At 37.7% G+C, this 21,460-nt stretch overlaps 1 protein-coding gene across 1 annotated transcript in view; it reads left to right on the top strand.

Moving 5' to 3' along the window:
• The window catches only part of man2a1 (mannosidase, alpha, class 2A, member 1), a 446,136-nt gene that overhangs the window by 41,990 nt on the left and 382,686 nt on the right, over positions 1–21,460 (top strand). Inside the window, exon 3 of the mRNA XM_039757985.1 lies at positions 2,545–2,689. Within this exon, the coding sequence (XP_039613919.1) occupies positions 2,545–2,689 (145 nt within the window). The remainder of the gene's footprint in view (positions 1–2,544; positions 2,690–21,460) is intronic.

Raw genomic sequence — 21,460 nt, forward strand, 5'->3', positions numbered from 1 at the left:
GGTGAAAATTTAGCTAACAAAACTAATAAAAATATCTGTCCCTGATGGAAAAATAATAAAATTCAGGCAAAATCAATGTAAATTGTATTCTGCTATCATAACAGTAATTTTGTTGTATTTGTATTGTAGTTCTGTTGTAGTTACATTAAGTATGAATTATTTAGCGGAATCATGTCAAAAAACACTACTGGGGCTCCTTTTTAGTGGAGGCATTACGCCTGTATAATGACTCACTGTGACTGTGAGTGCTCTTTTTATCTTTAGCTAGTCATTTTTTTTTCTTTTTAGATTTCTTTCTTTTAGTCATTCTGGTGTGAATTTGAGACGGGGGTTGTTTGTCATATAATTTAAAATGTATTTATTTATTGAGCTACTATAAAAAGCCAGATTTCACCCTGGGGACAAATAAAGCGCTGCCTATCTTTTGTAAACAACCAGAGATTTGGAGAATTGACAGGTTAGGACAAGAGCAAAACATTTTTCTTTACAGTACTTTGGTGATGTAATGGTGAGGGATGACCCTTATTTATCACTTGCATACAGTGGTGTGAAAAACTATTTGCCCCCTTCCTGATTTCTTATTCTTTTGCATGTTTGTCATACAAAATGTTTCTGATCATCTGCCTGACACAGAGAAGTAGACCAAAAGCACCTCAAAAGCTAGACATCATGCCAAGATCCAAAGAAATTCAGGAACAAATGAGAACAGAAGTAATTGAGATCTATCAGTCTGGTAAAGGTTATAAAGCCATTTCTAAAGCTTTGGGACTCCAGCGAACCACAGTGAGAGCCATTATCTACAAATGGCAAAAACATGGAACAGTGATGAACCTTCCCAGGAGTGGCTGGCCGACCAAAATTACCCCAAGAGCGCAGAGACGACTCAACCGACAGGTCACAAAAGACCCCAGGACAACGTCTAAGAACTGCAGGCCTCACTTGCCTCAATTAAGGTCAGTGTTCACGACTCCACCATAAGAAAGAGACTGGGCAAAAACGGCCTGCATGGCAGATTTTCAAGACCAAACCACTGTTAAGCAAAAAGAACATTAGGGCTCGTCTCAATTTTGCTATGAAACATCTCAATGATTGCCAAGACTTTTGGGAAAATACCTTGTGGACTGATGAGACAAAAGTTGAACTTTTTGGAAGGCAAATGTCCCGTTACATCTGGCGTAAAAGGAACACACCATTTCAGAAAAAGAACATCATACCAACAGTAAAATATGGTTGTGGTTGTGCGATGGTCTGGGGTTGTTTTTCTGCTTCAGAACCTGGAAGGCTTGCTGTGATAGATGGAACAATGAATTCTACTGTCTACCAAAAAATCCTGAAGGAGAATGTCCGGCCATCTGTTCGTCAACTCAAGCTGAAGCGATCTTGGGTGCTGCAACAGGACAATGACCCAAAACACACCAGCAAATCCACCTCTGAATGGCTGAAGAAAAACAAAATGAAGACTTTGGAGTGGCCTAGTCAAAGTCCTGACCTAAATCCAATTGAGATGCTATGGCATGACCTTAAAAAGGCGGTTCATGCTAGAAAACCCTCAAATAAAGCTGAATTACAACAATTCTGCGAAGATGAGTGGGCCATTTCTCAAGAGCGCTGTAAAAGACTCATTGCAAGTTATCACAAACGTTTGATTTCAGTTATTGCTGCTAAGGGTGGCCCAACCAGTTATTAGGTTCAGGGGGATGTAGGTTTGGATTTTTTTTTCTCCCTAAATAATAAAAACCATCATTTAAAAGCTGCATTTTGTGTTTACTTGTGTTATATTTGACTAATGGTTAAATGTGTTTGATGATCAGAAACATTTTGTGTGACCAACATGCAAAAGAATAAGAAATCAGGAAGGGGGCAAATAGTTTTTCACACCACTGTATGTATAAAATATGTTTACAGGAATCTGTAAAAAAATCCTCAGGTTTCAAGATTAATTTGAATAAGAGCATATTCCGGTGAATAGCCTTTTTGCTAAATCAGTTTTCTAATAAGTGTCTCACAACACTTATAAAGACATTTTTCCATTTGAAATGTATCAACCTGATGAAAAGTGTTAACCAGATGGTAAAGTCTTGCTTTTGTCTTTATATAGCACTGGATAAAAGAATCAACAGCTTTGTTTTCAGTGCATTCCAATTTTCATCAACACATCTACCTTTAAAGCATCTAAACCTACCTACTTTTTTTTGAACACAGAGGCTTTAGGTAAATAAAATAAAAAACCTTTAGTGATACAAAGCACAGGGGCCATGGATCCTACCTAAATTCCAGATTAAATGCTGGGTTGTGAGTAAACGTATTATGGACCATACTTGACTAACAGTGGTACATAACAGTAGTAGATCACAGCTAACAAAAATTAAATAATTGCCAATAATGTTTCAATCATAAGAGCTAGCCTTTTAGTATTGTTTAATTATTGATTTCTTTATCAGCTGCAGACATATTTCTAGTGATATGGTAAGGTTTTATGGATTGAAATTCTGATTCAGGTGTTTTCAACTGTACATTTTAGTTTTGTCCTTTTTATTCTTTCAGATGCTGGATGTCTATAGTCTACTACCCTTTGACAATCCTGATGGGGGAGTGTGGAAACAAGGCTTTGATATTTCATATGATGAACATGAGTGGGATAATGAGCCACTGCAAGTCTTTGTTGTTCCACATTCACATAATGATCCTGGTAAGCAAATTTATGAAACCCACAGAATTGGCATTTGTTTGTTTGTGACATTTCTAATGTGGAAATGTTTTTGTGCTTAAAAAGATATATAATTATATTTTCCTTTCTTTAGATAGATAGATACTTTATTAATCCCAAGAGGAAATTCACATAATCCAGCAGCAGTATACTGATACAAAGAAATAATATTAAATTAAATAGTAATAAAAATGAAAAAATGAAAAAAATAAAAATAAAATTAATGTTAGCATTTACTCCCCCTGGTGGAATTGAAGAGTCTATGTACATATGAAAAAGTATTCACACTTAAATATGACACTGTGAGATAACTCACAAATGTTCCAGGTAAAGACCTATTGTTCCAAAAAAAAAAAAAAAATACAAAAGAAAGTTGGAGCTTAACAAAATAAATATTTGCAAAAGAACCTAAACTGAGAAGAAGTGGGTGTATATGTCTATATAGTGTGCAAACATGTTTATCTTAGTTAAATTTTAAAATTCAAATAATTCTTATTTTAGTTTTAGTTTAATTCACCATTTTTTTGTTTTAAATTAACTTAAACTTTGAAGGTAAGAATTATCAATTTAGTTCAAGGTAGTGTTCATATGCACATTAGTTTTAATTTAGCTAAAAACTCTGTATTAAAACACTTCATTTCATCAGAATTGTCTTCCTTTAAATGACAAGTAATTTAAGCTAGTTATATTCTGCATTTTCTAGTTTATTCTGCCTTTAAAAGGGTCATATTTTTCCAATCATTGTATAGTGTACTGTACAGTTTACTAATTCTTAGATTTTTTTTAAAGGTTTATATGAATCCAATATTCAGGTTCAACCTTGCTGTAAATGGGGAAAAATTTGTAACATTTTTCCCACACCCAGGAGAGTGTGAGAGAGCCAATTTAAGACAAATGAAAATGAAGAACAATTAATATGGCGCTCTACTGGTCCTCAGGTCTCTGTCTGTCTGGTAGGGGGATTATCCTCTTGCCTGCCTCTTAAGTGCCATGTTAGAACATTTTCCCTCTTTCTGTTTCATTTTCTGCCCATCCAAAGTATGCTCCCTGACCACGTGCTGGTATTTCCACCTGGTCCAGTGCCCATTTTGGGTGTCGAAGTGCCAATCTAGAGATACTCCTTTCTGGGCCCCACTTTCCTTGTTCCTCTGAGATCAGTTCAGCACTTAAAGTGCTGGTGTCAATAACAGTTTCTCTGGTGTCTCTTCACATTGAGAAACACTAACCTTCCACTCCTCCCATTAAGAAACGGGTGTTTCCCAGCCTGGAAGGTTTAGTTATAGCCTATCCTTTAAATGGGTAATCTGCTCCATCTTCTTCAACTAAGCAATTTATTCTTCTATTCATTTTGTGGCTTCATTGATCTGCTTTCTTTTTGTATACAACAATTTTACATATGCCTGATGCCTTTGTCCAAATTAACTTAGGAATTTTGAGTGTGCTATAAGTGTTTGCTGGTTATATTTATTTATTTTTTTATAGTTAAAACTGAGGTGTTTACATGAATTAATCCAACAGCCTTGGAGTTAAATTCTAGTGGAATGAATGTGATTTACTTCCTCATTCAGACTACAGTACAGATAGTGTTCTTTTTGTTAGGCTTACTATAGATCTTCCTCACTATTATCTCTTATTTCTTTATTGTTAGTTTGTTAACTTTGTTAACCATGAGACACTAGAAGTTCAAATGCTTTGCATTTCACAACTGATCAATGGGTCTCATTAATGCACACACATATAATGTATCTTTTGGAATTGGAAAGTAATGATAGCCTTTTATTGTATTGTTTGTCCTGAAAGTACAGTGGAATATTACAACTTTGTAAAGGGATTTTTTAAATTATCTTTACAAAAAGGTATTTAAACATAAAACATTAGCCTAATTGTAAATACTGATGCTCTGTGTAAGAAAGGTCAGAGCCGACTATACTTCCTTAGAAGGTTGGCGTCCTTCAACATCTGCAATAAGATGTTCTACCAGACAGTTGTGGTGAGTGCCCTCTTCTATGCGGTGGTGTGCTGGGGAGGTGAGTCAGCATAAAGAAGGACGTCTCACACCTGGACAAACTTGTTAGGAAGGCAGGCTCTATTGTAGGAATAAAGCTGAATAGTTTAACATCTGTAGCAGAGTGACAGGCACTAAGCAAACTCCTGTCAATCATGGAGAATTCACTGCATCCACTGAACAGTGTCATCTCCAGGCAGAGGAGTAGCTTCAGTGACCTTTCTTACTGTCTTGCTCCACTGACAGACTGAGGAGATCGTTCCTTCCCCAAACTATGCGACTCTTCAATTCTACCTGGGGAAGTAAATGCTAACATTATTCAAAGTTATTGTCTGCTTTTACCTGCATTTTTATTACTCTTTAATTTAATATTGTTTTTTGCATCAGTATACTGCTGCTGGATTATGTGAATTTTCCATTGGGATTACTAAAGTATCTATCTACCTATCTACCTACCTACCATTTAAAAACTACAGAAATAAACATGTAAATCATTACAGATGTACTTTATGTGACTTTCATAATAAATCTAATGACATGCAGTCAGCACATAACATTATTTATTCCTTTAATTTTAGGTACATTGTGTTTGTGAACATCACTCTATATCCGTGAGCACCTTTTATATAGTAGAACTGTTTCAGTGTCGTCATTGTTCAGTGAGGCAAACGTGAGTCATCAGACAGTCAAGTCTGTCTTGTGCTTGTGCTCCAAAACACCCATTTTTCTCTTTTACTTGCCTCTGCATTGTACATCGAACTGAGTACCAACTTGTCAGCTTTTGGACACACTTGCAGCTTGCCTGTGTGACTTAAAGCAGGAAGTTGCTTGGGATGCCAGACATTGTGGCTTCTTCCAAAATTATGTAAATGAAATTGAAAATTGCTGTAACAGTCACAATGTGTGATGGGTGATTAAAGAAAAAGTCATAAATTTGATCCTAATGCATCCCATTAACACAAATTCGCCTTCCCACTTCACCTCAGGCTGTTGTGAGCTGTGGCAAAGTGTGTGTGGCAAAGTCACTATTAAAACTTGTGTTCTTCCTTTCTTGCTTTTTGGTAATAAATGCATAAAAGCTTCTGTAACATGTCATATCCACCAACTAATATCCACCAGATTGATACCAATCATTTCATTCCAAACTTTACGTTTACCCCAGATCAATTGCAATGTTTATGTTAATGACAAGGTTTTATTCTAAATGAGCTAAATTGAACATTTAAACTCCACATGTAAACACATTTGTAGCTTAATCAACCAAAGTACTGGCATGCTATAGTTTTCAAATTGTTGTGTATGCAGTTAAGGCACATCAGACATGTCTGCTATTTAAAGCTTGTTGGCAGTTTCAAGTTTGAAAGATATTTTTTTTTTATTTTAAGTGCTACATATTTCTGCTTCTATAACAGGGCTTATATTTAATCTATTCTTGAAGGTACATAATGATAAATATGAACATTGTCTATTGTTTTATAAATTAATGTCAGTCTCTATTGTCTAGTTACTATTGTCTAGTTACAAAAAATAACTTTTATTATTGTCTTATTGTTTTAAAAATACGGTAAATGTATTAAGTTCATTGTGACTGAATAATGCCATTTGAATTCTTGTTTATCCTCTTGTACTCTTTAGCCTCTTGTTTAGCTTTCTGTTTAACCTCCATATTTTTGAAAGTGTGCTGCAAAGTAATCTTTTTCACTTGCTAATATGTTTACAGAGAGTTTAAAGTGGAATAAGATAAAATACATTGTGAGATTTAGAGGGAAAGATTTCAATAAACATGTCATCTTCTCTTGAAATGTAGCAATGGAATAACTTGGAATGTTGCTTTTGCTAAAATATGTAATCTTTTGGATGATACAAAATATTGCCAAATAATAAATTCTAATAAGGTTTCAAGCCTAATGTGTGTGTGTGTGTGTGTGTATACATATATATATATACGCAGTAGTATTTTCCACTGTATTCATGCACAAACCAGTGTGTTTCTTTGTGCCGGTGCCAAGCCCGGATAAATGGGGAGGTTTACGTCAGGATGGGCATCTGGTGTAAAATTTTGCCAAATCAATATGCGGACAATACAAATTTCCGTACCAGAATGGTCAAGCCCTGGGTTAACAACGACCGCCACCAGTACTGTTAGCCAACAGGGTGCTGGCGGAAATTGGGCTACTGTTGGCCAAAGAAGGAGAAGAAGAGGGGGGAGACGTGCCCAGAGGCAGGAGGAGAGGAGGAAACTAAAGAGAGTGGAGGGTAGGAACTTTGAATGTTGGCAGTATGACTGGTAAGGGGAGAGAGTTAGCAGATATGATGAAGAGAAGGAAGGTTGACATATTGTGCATGCAAGGGACTAAATGGAAGGGGAGTAAGGCCAGATAGATCGGAGGTGGATTCAAATTGTTCTGTCATGGTGTGGATGGGAGGAGAAATGGAGTAGGGGTTATTCTGAAGGAAGAGTATGTCAAGAGTGTTTTGGAGATGAAAAGAGTGTCAAACAGAGTAATGATTATGGAGGTGTGATGATGAATGTTGTTAGTGCAAATGAACTGCAAGTTGGGTGTGCAATGGGTGAGAAAGAAGATTTTTGGATTGAGTTGGATGAAGTGATGAACAGTGTACCCAAGGGATAGAAAGTGGTGATTGGAGCGGATTTCAGTGGGCATGTTGGTGAAGGGAACAGAGGAGACAAGGAGGTGATGGGTAGGTATGGTGTCAAGAAGAGGAATGAAGAAGGTCAGAGGATAGTGGATTTTGCCAAAAGGATGGACATGGCTGTGGTGAATACGTATTTTAAGAAGAGGGAGGAACATAGGGTTACTTACAAAACTGGAGGAAGATGCAAACAGGTAGATTACATCCTATGCAGAAGCATCAATCTGAAGGAGATTGAAGACTGCAAAGTAGTGGCAGGGGAGAGTAGTTAAGCAGCATAGGATGGTGGTCTGTAGGATGCCATGGGAGATTAAGAAGAGGAAGAGAGTGAGGGCAGAGCCATGGATCAAATGGTGGAAGCTGAAAAAGGAAGACTGCAGGGTTGAGTTTAGGGAGGAGGTGAGACAGGCACAGGGTGGCTGCGAAGAGTTACCAGACAGCTGGGAAACTACAGCAGACGTAGTAAGGGTGACAGCAAGAAGGGTGCTTGACGTGACTTCTGGAAAGAGGAAGGAGAAAAAGGAAACCTTGTGGTGGAATGAGGAAATGCAGGAGAATATACAGAGGAAGAGGAAGAGGATGGCAAAGAAGAAGTGGGATAGTCAGAGAGATGCAGAAAGTAGACAAGAGTACAAGGAGATAAGGCGCAAGGTGAAGAGAGAGGTGGCGAAGGCTAAAGAAAAGGCGTATGATGAGTTGTATGACAAGTTGGATACTAAGGAAGAAGAAAAGGACCTGTACTGATTGGCTAGACAGAGGGACCGAGCTGGGAAAGATGTGCAGCAGGTTAGGGTGATAAAGGATAAAGATGGAAACGTACTCGCAAGCGAGGAGAGAGTGTTGAGCAGATGGAAAGAGTACTTTGAGTGGCTGATGAATGAAGAGAACGAGAGAGAGAAGAGGTTGGATGATGTGGAGATAGTGAATCAGGAAGTGCAACAGATTAGCAAGGAGGAAGTAAGGACAGCTATGAAGAGGATGAAACATGGAAAGGCCGTTGGTCCAAATGACATACCTATGGAAGCATGGAGGTGTTTAGGAGAGATGGCAGTGGGGTTTTTAGCCAAATTGTTTAATGGAATCTTGGCAAGTGAGAGGATGCCTGAGGAGTGGAGAATAAGTGTACTGGTGCCGATATTTAAGAATAAGAGGGATGTGCAGGACTGCAGAATTTATAGGGGAATAAAATTTTTGAGACACAGCATGAAGTTTTGGGAAAGAGTAATGGAAGCTAGGTTAGGAAATGAGGTGATAATTAGTGAGCAGCTGTATGGTTTCATGCCAAGAAAGAGCACCACAGATGCAATGTTTGCTCTGAGGATGTTGATGAAGAAGTTTAGAGGAGGCCAGATGGAGCTGCATTTCGTCTTTGTGGACCTGGAGAAAGCATATGACAGGGTGCCTCGAGAGGAGCTGTGGTATTGTATGAGGAAGTCGGGAGTGGCAGAGAAGTACGTAAGAGTTGTACAGGATATGTACGAGGGAAGTGTGACAGTGGTGAGGTCTGCGGTAGGAGTGACGGATGCATTAAAGGTGGAGGTGGGATTACATCAGGGATCGGCTCTGAGGCCTTATTTGCAATGGTGATAGACAGGTTGACAGACGAGATTAGATAGGAGTCCCAGTGGACTATGATATTTGCTGATGACATTGTGATCTGTAGCAATAGTAGGGAGCAGGTTGAACAGACCCTGGAGAGGTGGAGATCTGCTCTAGAGAGGAGTGGAATGAAGGTCAATAGGAACAAGACAGAATACATGTGTGTAAATGAGAGGGAGGTCAGTGGAATTGTGAGGATGCAGAGAGTAGAGTTGGCAAAGGTGGATGAGTTTAAATACTTGGGATCAACAGTACAGAATAATGGGGATTGTGGAAGAGAGGTGAAAAAGAGTGCAGGCATGGTGGAATGGGTAGAGAAGAGTGTCAGGAGTAATTTGTGACAGACGAGTATCAGCAAGAGTGAAAGAGAAGGTCTACAGGACGGTAGTCAGACCAGCTATGTTATATGGGTTGGAGACAGTGGTACTGACCAGAAAGCAGGAGACAGAGCTAGAGGTGGCAGAGTTAAAGATGCTAAGATTTGCACTGGGGGTGACGAGGATGAACAGGATTAGAAATGAGTACATTAGAGGGTCCACTCAAGAGAGGCGAGATTGCATTGGTTTGGTTTGGTCATGTGCAGAGGAGAGATGCTGAGTATATTGGGAGAAGGATGCTAAGGATAGAGGTGTCAGGGAAGAGGAAAAGAGGAAGGCCTAAGCGAAGGTTTATGGATGTGGTGAGAGAGGACATGCAGGTGATGCGTGTAACAGAACAAGATGCAGAGGACAGAAAGATATGGAAGAAGATGATCTGCTGTGGCGACCCCTAATGGGAATAGCCGAAAGAAGAAGAAGATTCTTCTACTTTAAGTTTAGTTTGAGTTATACTTTTAAAATGTTGAAAGAAATATAATAATCCAGATATTAAAGTATAGACCACTTAAATGAAATAATCCCGGTATGTCTTCATGATGTGTTTGATTCAAACAGTCTTTTCTGTTATGCTGATAAAATGTATGCCATCCTGCTAGCAATATTAACCATGTTTTTTCCTACATTTCCTGTATATTAAGATACCAGTTTATTTTATTTTAAACTACATTTTATAATATTGCTTAACATTATTTATTGAGTTTGAGGTATTTTGCAACATCTCTTGTTAGTGAATGCTTTGATTAAATTACTTCTCACTACTAGGCACCTTATAAGGGAAAAAATCTATATCCATCATATGATGTTTTATTGTAACCATACTATATTTTTAATGTGTACAGTACTCAGAGCATTACCTAAACAGTTGAGTCATTATTTTTCTTGATACATTTCTTGTATGCTTACTTTTTTGTGGAATAATTTGTACTGCTATAATGTCAATAACCAATAATTCAAGCTACATTAAAGGTTTTTGGTCCAGTGCTCCACTGTGGACCTTAATAGACAGAAGTAATACTCAACCAATAAATTAGTTACTACAAATGTAATAAGAGTTTCCAAAGCTTCATGCATGTTGAGAGTACTTTTACATTTTGCATTTGTTTGAAGAACTTCAACTTTGTATCTGCCAAGTAAGCATACCGCGCAGCTTCTATCCAAGTGCTCACCAACGAACTGTCAAGGCTTCTTGAGTGATTACTACTTTTTTCTTGTAAAGGGTGAATATGTAACAGCTGATTAAAAATGAGAGAAATCATAACTTTTTGTGTTTGTTGTATAGTACTTATTTGTTGATTATTAATATTATTGCCAATTCAGTTTTTAGTTTAGTAGGTCAGTTCAAAGTGGAACATTAAATTGTATTAGAATTTAAAATTCTTCATTAACTGGATTGCTGGAATGTTAACTACATCTTAACAGAAAGATTCAAAAAGACTAGAACTGCTTGAATGTAATTTAGTATTGATTTTTACTTTGAAAGCATTTGTTCTTAACCAGCAGCTTAAGTAGTTGTGCTTTGTTTTCCTCTGGTGTCCCTGGAGGAGAAGGGAGATGGACTGGCCATTTAATGCTCTATTTCTTGCTAGACACTCCTTTTTAAGAATAGACACCAGTAAATTGTAATGTATTCCCTTATACTAATTCCATATAACCGGAAATGATTTATCACCTGCCAATATCTTTTCTCTCAAAAACTTCTTATACCTCATTAAGGGATACTCAGTAGCTGAGGTACATAAAAAGGAGTGCTAATGGTGTTCTGCAGTAAACACACAGGAAAAGCATAAAGGAAATGCAGGAAATTTGAGCTGATTAATTGGTTAGTAATTTGAATAGCTTATGTTAATATATTTTATAAATTACACAATAATAGATATGCTGATCAAGAGTTGTCCTAATTTTCAAATTGTAACAGCGAATATTGAGTAAGCAAATTCTGAAATTGTACACTATATACACTATAAAATAATAAAAACTGTACTTTAAAATAGAAAGATGTGTTTCCATCTTATTAACTGTTTTTTTTGTCAATTAAGTACCTGTTCATTTGAACCATTCTGCACCATCTCAGTTCCAGGGTTCCCTAATTTAAACACATCACCAAAAAGTTAATAGATAAATAGATAATAATCTATTAAAAAGTGTCATTTTTTGTTAGCAGTGCTAAAGACTGTGAAGCATGTTTTGTGCTGTTAGGCAAGGTGAAATTCTTAATGTTGACAACAGTTCAAGTTCATTTGTATTCACTACCAGTCAAAAGTTATTTCCATTTTTATGGAATGCATGCAGTTTAATGTCTTAATGTTTCATGAAATAATGGCATAGAACAAATAAATAATGCCAAATACATAAATAAGTCAATGAATCATTAAGTTTACAAAATTGTATTCATATGTTTGATTCATCAAAGTAGCCACATTTTGCTGATGTAACAGCCAAACACACACATGGCATTCTTACTATAAGAAAATCAAATAATGGTCAGAAAGATCATCCCAGTGCTGTTACAGAAGTTCTCATAAATGTTTTGTACTTGTAGGTTGTTTTCCTTTCACCCTTCTGTCCAGTTCATCCCAAACTTACTCAACGGGGTTTAAGTCTGGAGACTGTGCTGGTCATTCATGTTTTGATGTGTACCTTCTTGTTATTTTCTTTTAGTGTAGTTCTGACATAGCCTGGAGGTATGTTTTGGGTCATTGCCTTGCTTTAGGTTAAACACCTAAGTTAATAGATGCAGACCAGAAGGTATTGCATTGTGCTGGAAAATGCTGTGGTAACCATTTTGATTCAGAATGTCAGTCACTCTGTGCAGGTCACCAACTCTGCCTCCAGCAAAGGAGTCCCAGACTATTGCACTTCCTCCTCCAAATTTTTACAGTTGGTGCCACACATTGAGGAATCATCCTTTCACCAACTCAGTGGCATACAAACATGCTGTGTGATGAACCACAGATTTCAAATTTTGATTTATCTGTCAATAAAAATTTCTTCCAGCCTGCAGTAGTGGACAGCTGGTATTTCATGCCACAGGCAAGCCTCGCTTTCTTATTTTGTCCTTTAAGGAATGACTTTCTCATTGCCAATTGCCCTGTCAAACCTGCAGCACAAAGTCACCTCTTCATAGTAGAAACTGAGACTTGCTTTTTGTTGAGCACTATTAAGCTGTTCTTGAAGCTATTGTGCTGTGAGGCACCTATCACACAAGCTGTTGACTCTCAGAAACTTGTCTTTTGATTGGGTTGTGACTTTGGGTCTGCCAGATCTCTTATCATCAGTGTTTTTTCCATTTTGCAAATGGCTATGAATTGTGTAGGACACCGTACTCACTGACACTTTCATTTTATTTATTTATTTATTTTTTTTGTTTTTTCTCTTACTGAAATACCTACTCATCTAAGGTTAATAATGCTTTCTCTCATTTCATTTGTTAATTGTCATTTTCTTGCCATTATCACTGGAATTTACAACTTTCTGCAGTGTAATATTGTGCAAGAATTACTCCAGAGGGTGTAGTAACACAGCTGGCAAATGTGCCAGAATTGTCTGATTAATCAATACAATAAACAGACATCTTCCTTCTGCAGTCCTCCAGCTAAATGTTGCCCGCTATCTCCTGACTTTGACTTGTCCATGTGTGGCAGTGGGCTTCCTTTTATGCTGGACCCAGGAATGCTTCCGGTGTCATGGCACATTTTCCGGTAAGCACTTCCAGACCATAATGAAAGTAGGGAGGTACTCCCTTAACTGGAACAGAGACCCCGGCAGGGCTGCAGTTCTGGACTCCATATCCCAAGCAACCCTGCGGGTATCCTAACTGGGTTACCATATGAGGATCACTGCCACCTTGCATATGGGGGTATGGAACCTCTCCCAAATTTCAGCTCCCACTGGTCCGTCTATTATCTCCTGCTATCTGGACACAAAATTATTTCTCCCTTCCGCTGGTCAGTTCATTGTAGTTGTGGGCCTCCCATCCGGATAGTATATTTTTCACCGTCTCATCAGGGATGCCTGTTCTCCTCCTATAAAATATACACACACACACACACACAATTGTAAATATACTGTACATAATCTGATGTTGATTTCAAAGATATGATAGAAATTTGATTAAATCACACTGGTGAAGTGTACATGCAGACTTGATTAATAGCACTAACAATAATTTAAACAAATGAACTGTCTTATTGAAAGTATCATTATAGCTGCAGTTATTATCCCAGCAATCCTGAACCAGGTAAATGAATTAATGATTGATGGATGCATGTTCTCCTTGTGTCTGCGTGGGTTTCTTCCGGGTGCTCCGGTTTCCTCTCACAGTCCAAAGACATGCAGGTTAGATGCATTGGTGATCCTAAATTGTCCCTAATGTGTGTGCATGTGTGTGTGTGTGTGTGTGTGTGTGTGTGTGTGTGTGTGTGTTTGTGTCCTGCAGTGGGCTGGCGCCCTGTGCTGGCTGAGATTGCTCCAGCAGACCACCGTGACCCTTTGTTAGGATATAGCAGGTTGGAAAATGACTGACTGACTGACTGGTTATAATCAATATGCTTTTAAGTATATACATATTTAAAAGCATTGTGTTTGTATGCATTATGAAAGCAATATCACAAATAAATTAGGGTTGCTACTAAAATGCTATTTGTAATTAATCGCATGATTAAAATTTTTAATTGCAATGAACTGTGTAGTAATCACAATTTATCATACTTCCCTCAAATATATTAATATGTTTTTATAAAGCAGAAATAACTCAGTGATAATTTTGGAAATATTCATATGGTCATTTTGCTCTGATTATTATCTAGTTTTATTGGTCACAGTAGAATATAAGCTAATGTAGGCTATAATGAAGGCTACAGTAGGTAATGTACAAGTAAATAAACAACAACAATATACCATGTCTGCTTTGGTGGACGTGAGTGAAGTATAAGGGATCGAGGAATTCCAGTCAGTGTCATCTGTTCTTTAGCTACTTGGGCATGCATAGAATCTGCGCTGTGCTATTTCAGGTCAGATATCCCTCAGGGGCAGGACTGATCCACTGTCTCCCAGTCAGAATATATTTCAGCAGCCTGTTTTATGGGAAGACTTGGATGAGCAAACATCACCATGTAATTTTTACTGTGCGTGTATCTTTTTATTCTGGTTGTTCTGCTATATTGTACAAATTTTTTATAGTCAATTTGGGAATGCAGCACCATTGATGCACATTCCATAAGAATGCGCTGAGCTTGTCTGTTTGCAATGTTAGCGTGCCACAGAAATGAAACTCATTCACCCCGCTGGTTTAACTGGTTGATTTCAATTGTTCTTATGTTATTCTTTGCAATTTGAAGAGCTAGTGTATATATGAAATGATGTATGCGAAAATAAAAGAAAATTCCTGTCCCTTCTATTGATTCAATATGGTGCATAGTGTTTTATGTTGCAATACGGGATAATCCCATATTATAAGCAATGAGTGGCAACAATACTGGGATATGTGGATGAAAATTATCAAGAAACAACACAGGAAACAATCAAGCTCTGGTGATCTGCTACTGCTATAAATATACTTTGATTCATTTAGTTCTACTTCATTAACATGTGAGGTGCTGTCAAATTAACTGGGTTAAATTAACGCATTTAGGGGTTGCATTCAAAAATCTACTGTAGAAATTTTTAACGTGTTCATGCGTTAACATTGATTAATCCGCAGTTCTAAAATAAATGGAAATACCATCCAGAAATCCACAGTTACAGTATATGGCTATGTGACTTTTTTTAGCCAGCAGTATAGCACCTGAAAATCAAGCAACCACCCTGGAAGAACACTTCCATCCTCCCAGATGAGTTGAATTTAAGAATATTAGACCATCTAAACTCAATAAATTTGTGACATTTTATTCTTATACCTTCCCTTGGGCAAGACAGTTACTACCGTAGATCCCGGAATACAGGCCGACCCGGTATATTAGCCGAACCCCTTCTCTACCTACTAAATTACATGTATTTGCCGATGACCGGTATTTAAGCCGACCCCCTTCTCCAAGCAAAATTTTCTAAATTTCCTTAAAAGTGTCTCTTCAGGTGTATTTATAATGTTTATCGGCGAGAATTTGAGACTGCCGGCACTTTTGATATATAATATAATGTGCATAATTTACCAAAACACCAATAATTTTTCTAATGTACTAACCAAAAAGTTATAAAAAGTGCCAAGCCTACTTCATTAAGCTAGGAGCATGGCGCACGCATGGTCATAGCTGACTCAGGGCTCTCCTTTTCAGTGCACTTTTTGTTGTTTTTGTACTCTTTTTTTTTTGTCCTTGTTTGTGCACGATCGGTTTGGCGAACATCCGCTACACCATTCAGAACCTTATAGACATTGGTGTCCAGGCAGAAGCGGGGCCGCAGATCCGGCGTTATGCTAAAGCTAAAAAACAACCATACAAGCCCTATACAGAACTTTTTTCTGCACTGAAGGAGCTGCTTTTAATCTCATTGTAGATGCGTATAGTGACAATAAAAGGCATTCTATTCTAGAAACGATTTCATACTGGACTCACCATTTAATTTGACATCTTTGGGCTGCAGTAAGGGAGGAGATATTTCCACACAATGTCCATCTTCGTTCGATTCGATCGCTTACTTTTACCTTCTCTTCCTTCCTTAGCAGTTATGTGTCTTGCTTGCATGGTCTTAATGAATTATATATATATATATATATATATATATATATAGGTAAATCACTGCAATGATGGAAATTACATCTACAAACACATGTATCTGGGCTCCGACTGACGCTACTAACGCTCTCGGTTGTTTGTTTACAAGCAAGCGGATACATGTGACAGCGTCTGTTTAAGTAACGCAAAGATGTTGATCGTAAATCAAAACAAAAAATTTAATTTTAAACTTCCCAATAATTTATTATACATCTATACTAATAAAAGGCAAAGCCCTCACTCACTCACTCACTCACTGACTCACTCACTCACTGACTCATCACTAATTCTCCAACTTCCCGTGTGGGTGGAAGGCTGAAATTTGGCAGGTTCATTCCTTACAGCTTCCTTAAAAGTTGGGCAGGTTTTATATCGAAATTCTACACGTAATGGTCATAACTGGAAGCTGTTTTTCTCCATTTACTGTAATGGAGATGAGCTTGAACGCCGTGGGGGAGATTAGGTGTGACATCATCACGCCTCCCCGTAATCACGCAGTACATAGAAAACCAGGAAGACCTCCAAAAGCGCTGAAGAAAACATGCATTATATAATTGAGAAGGCAGCGAAACAATAAGAAGCGGCGGTGACATATACAACCATATTCATGAGTTCTGCTACTTCGGAAACAAAGCACGATGTAAACCTACACTTTAAATTAAGTTCATAGACAGGCTGCCGCTGGCGTTTGTAATTTAGTGCCTGCCCATATAAGGCCGTCCGTCAGCGGCAATCCAATAGCAAACTCCCACTAAATATTCACGGGTGAAGGACTGTGTTTATGGAGAGGAAGATGAGATGGTCAGGGTGGTGTTTGACACAAACTCAGCGAAACTGCGAAAGAAAGTTTTAAGTGCCAGGACTAAGGTAACATTAAATACAGCCACGGACATAGCACGAGATGGCACCAGCACAGCTGGGAATCTTCGATGCATGTACACCGAGCGGCTTTTCTTTTTCTAGCTTTTTTAACACACTACTTCTCCGCTGCGATACGCGGGTATATATATATGTATATATATATATCCCGATCTACATACTCGAATATTGGATACTTTATTCGCCATCAATGATTGTTTTTGTAAAGCCATACTCAGTGTATCCATTAGATGAACGGTAAAAAAGTAAGAGCGAGGGGAGGATGCAGGCTGTAGTGCGTGTCAACTCTATCTGAATTGCGATCACATTTCAAAAATATATCTTTTCAAGTTCTATTTAGTCCATATTTGTCAAACTCAAGGGCCACGGGCCACATCCGGCCCGGCGTGTAATTATATCCGCCCGAGATCATTTTATATACTGTATTATTGTTATTAATGGCCCAGGTATATGAAGCGCTGGTAACACAATAAACTACAGATCCCATAATGCAGCGCTTCAGCTGCCTTGCCGAACACTTACCGCGTTAATCAAGTCTAGCTTATGATGCTGCAAGTTATTACGAAGCTACCTCACACGATGCTGAAGAGAAAAGTTGATTCTGAAAATAGAGCCTTTAAAAGCGATGGGAGGCTGAGTATATGTTTACTGAACCCGTGTGTCTCATTTGTGGAGCTAATGTGGCTGTAATTACAGAATTTAATCTAAGACGGCACTATGAGACAAAACATCAGGGTAACCTGAATGCAATGCAGAAGATACAGAAAGCAGAATAATTAAATAAGAACCTGACACTTCAGCGGATGTTTTTACCTGTGCACAATCACAAAGTGATTTCAAGTGAAGCTGCTTTTATGGGAGACACAAATGCACCAGTACACCTTGCCCCACTTTCCCTGTTGCCAAGTAATGTTAAACCAAGTCGTCACTACGGTGTTCCCAAATCGCACTTTGCTGATAAACTGGCGCACTGAGTTTGCACGGCGCTTTGGTGACTTTGAAGAACAAAAAGTCCGTCTACATGCGGCTCGAACCTTGTGCATGTTTGGTAGCACATATCTGTGTGAGAAGCTCTTCTCAGTGATAAAGACTAACAAAACAGCACACAGGAGTCGCCTCACTGATGAGCACCTGCAATCCATCCCTTGAATCTCCACAACACAGAACCTCACACCAAACATAAACGAACCTGTTGCCAAAAAAAGATGCCAGGCGTCCAGCTCTAAAATGACATATGAGCAAAGACAACTGAATGATTTGATTTGTTATTGCTGAAAGGAACACATTTTATTTATATTTCCAGGTTTTGTTATGCAGCATGTTCATATTTGAATTTGTATAATTTTGACAGGATATATTTTTATGGAGAGCAAAATCTTTTGGGATATTTAAAATCTAAGTTTATTTTTATATAAAATTACATAAGAGTAAAGAAATTTGAATGTTTGTTCTTTTAATGTTTACTTTATTTCTAACTTGTATAATTTAGACAGGATATATTTTTATGGAGAGCAAAATATTATAAGTTGTTTAAGGTTTGAGTTGATTTATTCAGGAATAATATTCCTGTCTTTTACCATTCCTACCAAAGATATTTCTGTCGACTAAATAAAAATTCCTTCTATTTAAAATTTAAATAGAACTTGAACAAATCGATAGTTCATATTATCCACGCAGACTTGCGTAAGGCGGGAGTTATCCATTTTAACAAGCAGCGTATTGCACTGATCTGAAATAGCTGTGTGTGTATATATGTAGATATGTATGTATATGTATATATATGTTTATGTATGTGTGTATGTATATATATATATATATATATATATATATATATATATATATATATATATATATATATATATATATATGCTATATAAATATAATTAAAGGAACACTTTTTAATCAGAGTATAGCATAAAGTCAATGAAACTTATGGGATATTAATCTGGTCAGTTAAGTAGCAGAGGGGTTGTTAATCAGTTTCAGCTGGTGTGGTGTTAATGAAATTAACAACAGATGCACTAGAGGGGCAACAATGAGATGACCCCCAAAACAGGAATGGTTTAACAGGTGGAGGCCACTGACATTTTCCCTCCTCATCTTTTCTGACTGTTTCTTCACTAGTTTTGCATTTGGCTACAGTCAGTGTCACTACTGGTAGCATGAGGCGATACCTGGACCCTACAGAGGTTGCACAGGTAGTCCAACTTCTCCAGGATGGCACATCAATACGTGTCATTGCCAGAAGGTTTGCTGTGTCTCCCTGCACAGTCTCAAGTGGATGGAGGAGATTCTAGGAGACAAGCAGTTACTCTAGGAGAGGTGGAGAGGGCCATAGAAGATCCATAACCCATCAGCAGGACCAGTATCTGCGCCTTTGGACAAGGAGGAACAGGATGAGCACTGCCAGAGCCCTATAAAATGACCTCCAGCAGGCCACTGGTGTGAATGTCTCTGACCAAACAATCAGAAACAGACTTCATGAGGGTTGTCTGAGGGCCCAAATGTCTACTGCGCCCTGTGCTCACTGCACAGCACCGGGAAGCTCAATTGGCATTTGCCATAGAATACCAGAATTGGCAGGTCCACCACTGGCGTCCTGTGCTTTTCACAGATGAGAGCAGGTTCACCCTGAGTATATGTGAAAGGCGTGAAAGGGTCAGGAGAAGCCGTGGAGAATATTATGCTGCCTGTAACATCGTTTAGCATGACTGGTTTGGTGGTGGGTCAGTGATGATCTTGAAGGCATATCCATGGAGCGACTCACAGACCTCTACAGGCTAGACAACGGCATCTTGACTGCCATTAGGTATCAGGATGAAATCCTTGGACCCATTGTCAGACCCTACACTGGTGCAATAGGTCCTGGTTTCCTCCTAATGCATGACAATGCCCGGCCTCATGTGGCAAAAGTATGCAGGCAGTACCTGGAGGATGAAGGAATTGAAACAATTGAATGGCCTTCACGATCCCCTGACTTAAACCCAATAGAACATCTGTGGGACATTATGTTTGGTCCATTAGGCTGCCAGGTTGCTCCTCAGACTGTACAACAGCTCAGGGATGCCCTCATACAGATCTGGGAGGAAATGCCACAAGACACCATCCGTCGTCTCATTAGGAGCATGCCTCGGCGTTGTCAAGCATGCATACAAGCTCGTGGGGCCACACAAGATACTGAAAAGCATTTTGAGTAGCAGAAATTAAGTTTTTGAAAAAATGGACTAGCCTGCCACATCTTCATTTCACTCTGATTTTAGGGTGTCTACACAATTGAGCCCTCTGTAGGCAGAAAACTTTTATTTCCATTAAAAGACTTGGCATCCTTTTGTTCCTAAGACATTGCCCTGTCGTTATTTGTATAGATATCCAACTTCATATTGAATCTGATGTATCTAATGTGTTTCTTTAAAGTGTTCCTTTAATTTTTGTGAGCAGTGTATATATATATATATATATATATATATATATATATATATATATATATATATATATATATATATGTATTTGTGTGTATGTATGTATGTATGTGTGTATGTATATGTATGTGTATATATGTAGATATATATGTGTATATGTATAGATATGTGTATATATATATATGTTTGTGTGTGTGTGTAAATATATATATATATATATATTATTTATATATATATATATATATATAACAACAACACTCATCACTCACAACAGTGACAAAACAATTACATTGACAATCATGTTACGTTATTTTCAAAATGTTTCCTTTTCTTTTTCATTGCTTCTTTAACACACTACTTCTCATTTCTTGGCTGGTATTTTGCTAGTTTTATTAATAAAATCAACAACTATAACACTTTTTTGAATAAATTCTTTATTTAATTTAAAGTACCAACATGCAAAGTTACTTCTTCATCTGAAAGATGGCTCTGTGGTTTCGTCATTATTTACTTCCGTATTCATCGGCAAAACTGCCATTGCGCTGGAAATCTTGAATCTGAAACGATACTCGTTGTATAAACCGACCCCCAAACTCCAAGCCAAAAATCTAGGACGAAATTCTCGGCTTATATAACGGGATCTATGGTATATTTTCATCTATCTGTTTGATAGTGGAAATCCGATCATAAATGTCTTAAACATAGTATTTAGTATTTACTGCATTTATAATTTTTATAATTTTACTCTCCATTTTGTGTGTCTCTGGTTATCCGTGCACTTTTTAGAAATGGCTGAGGAAAATGAATTTTAGATTACTAAAATGCATTTCTCCACTTTTTGTTTTGTTCATGTAATTTATTCAGCTACCCACCTCCCACTTTAGAAATCTCTGTTCTTCCATTTAAGAAAACCATGATCTGCTTTAATATAGGGCTATTTTGTTATTTAGTGTTTTGATATTCTACAATTGCAGACATAATGGAAGGCTGTAAATGAAATATTGTTTTGGTTTCCTTGTTTACATTTAATTAATTGAGGCAGGGATAGATTCTACTGTTGTGCACTGGTGTGCTGTTTGTACAGTATAGCAAATATCATTGCTCCAGTTCAG

The sequence above is a fragment of the Polypterus senegalus genome, chromosome 7 (genome assembly GCF_016835505.1).
Source record: "Polypterus senegalus isolate Bchr_013 chromosome 7, ASM1683550v1, whole genome shotgun sequence".
NCBI lineage: Eukaryota > Metazoa > Chordata > Cladistia > Polypteriformes > Polypteridae > Polypterus > Polypterus senegalus.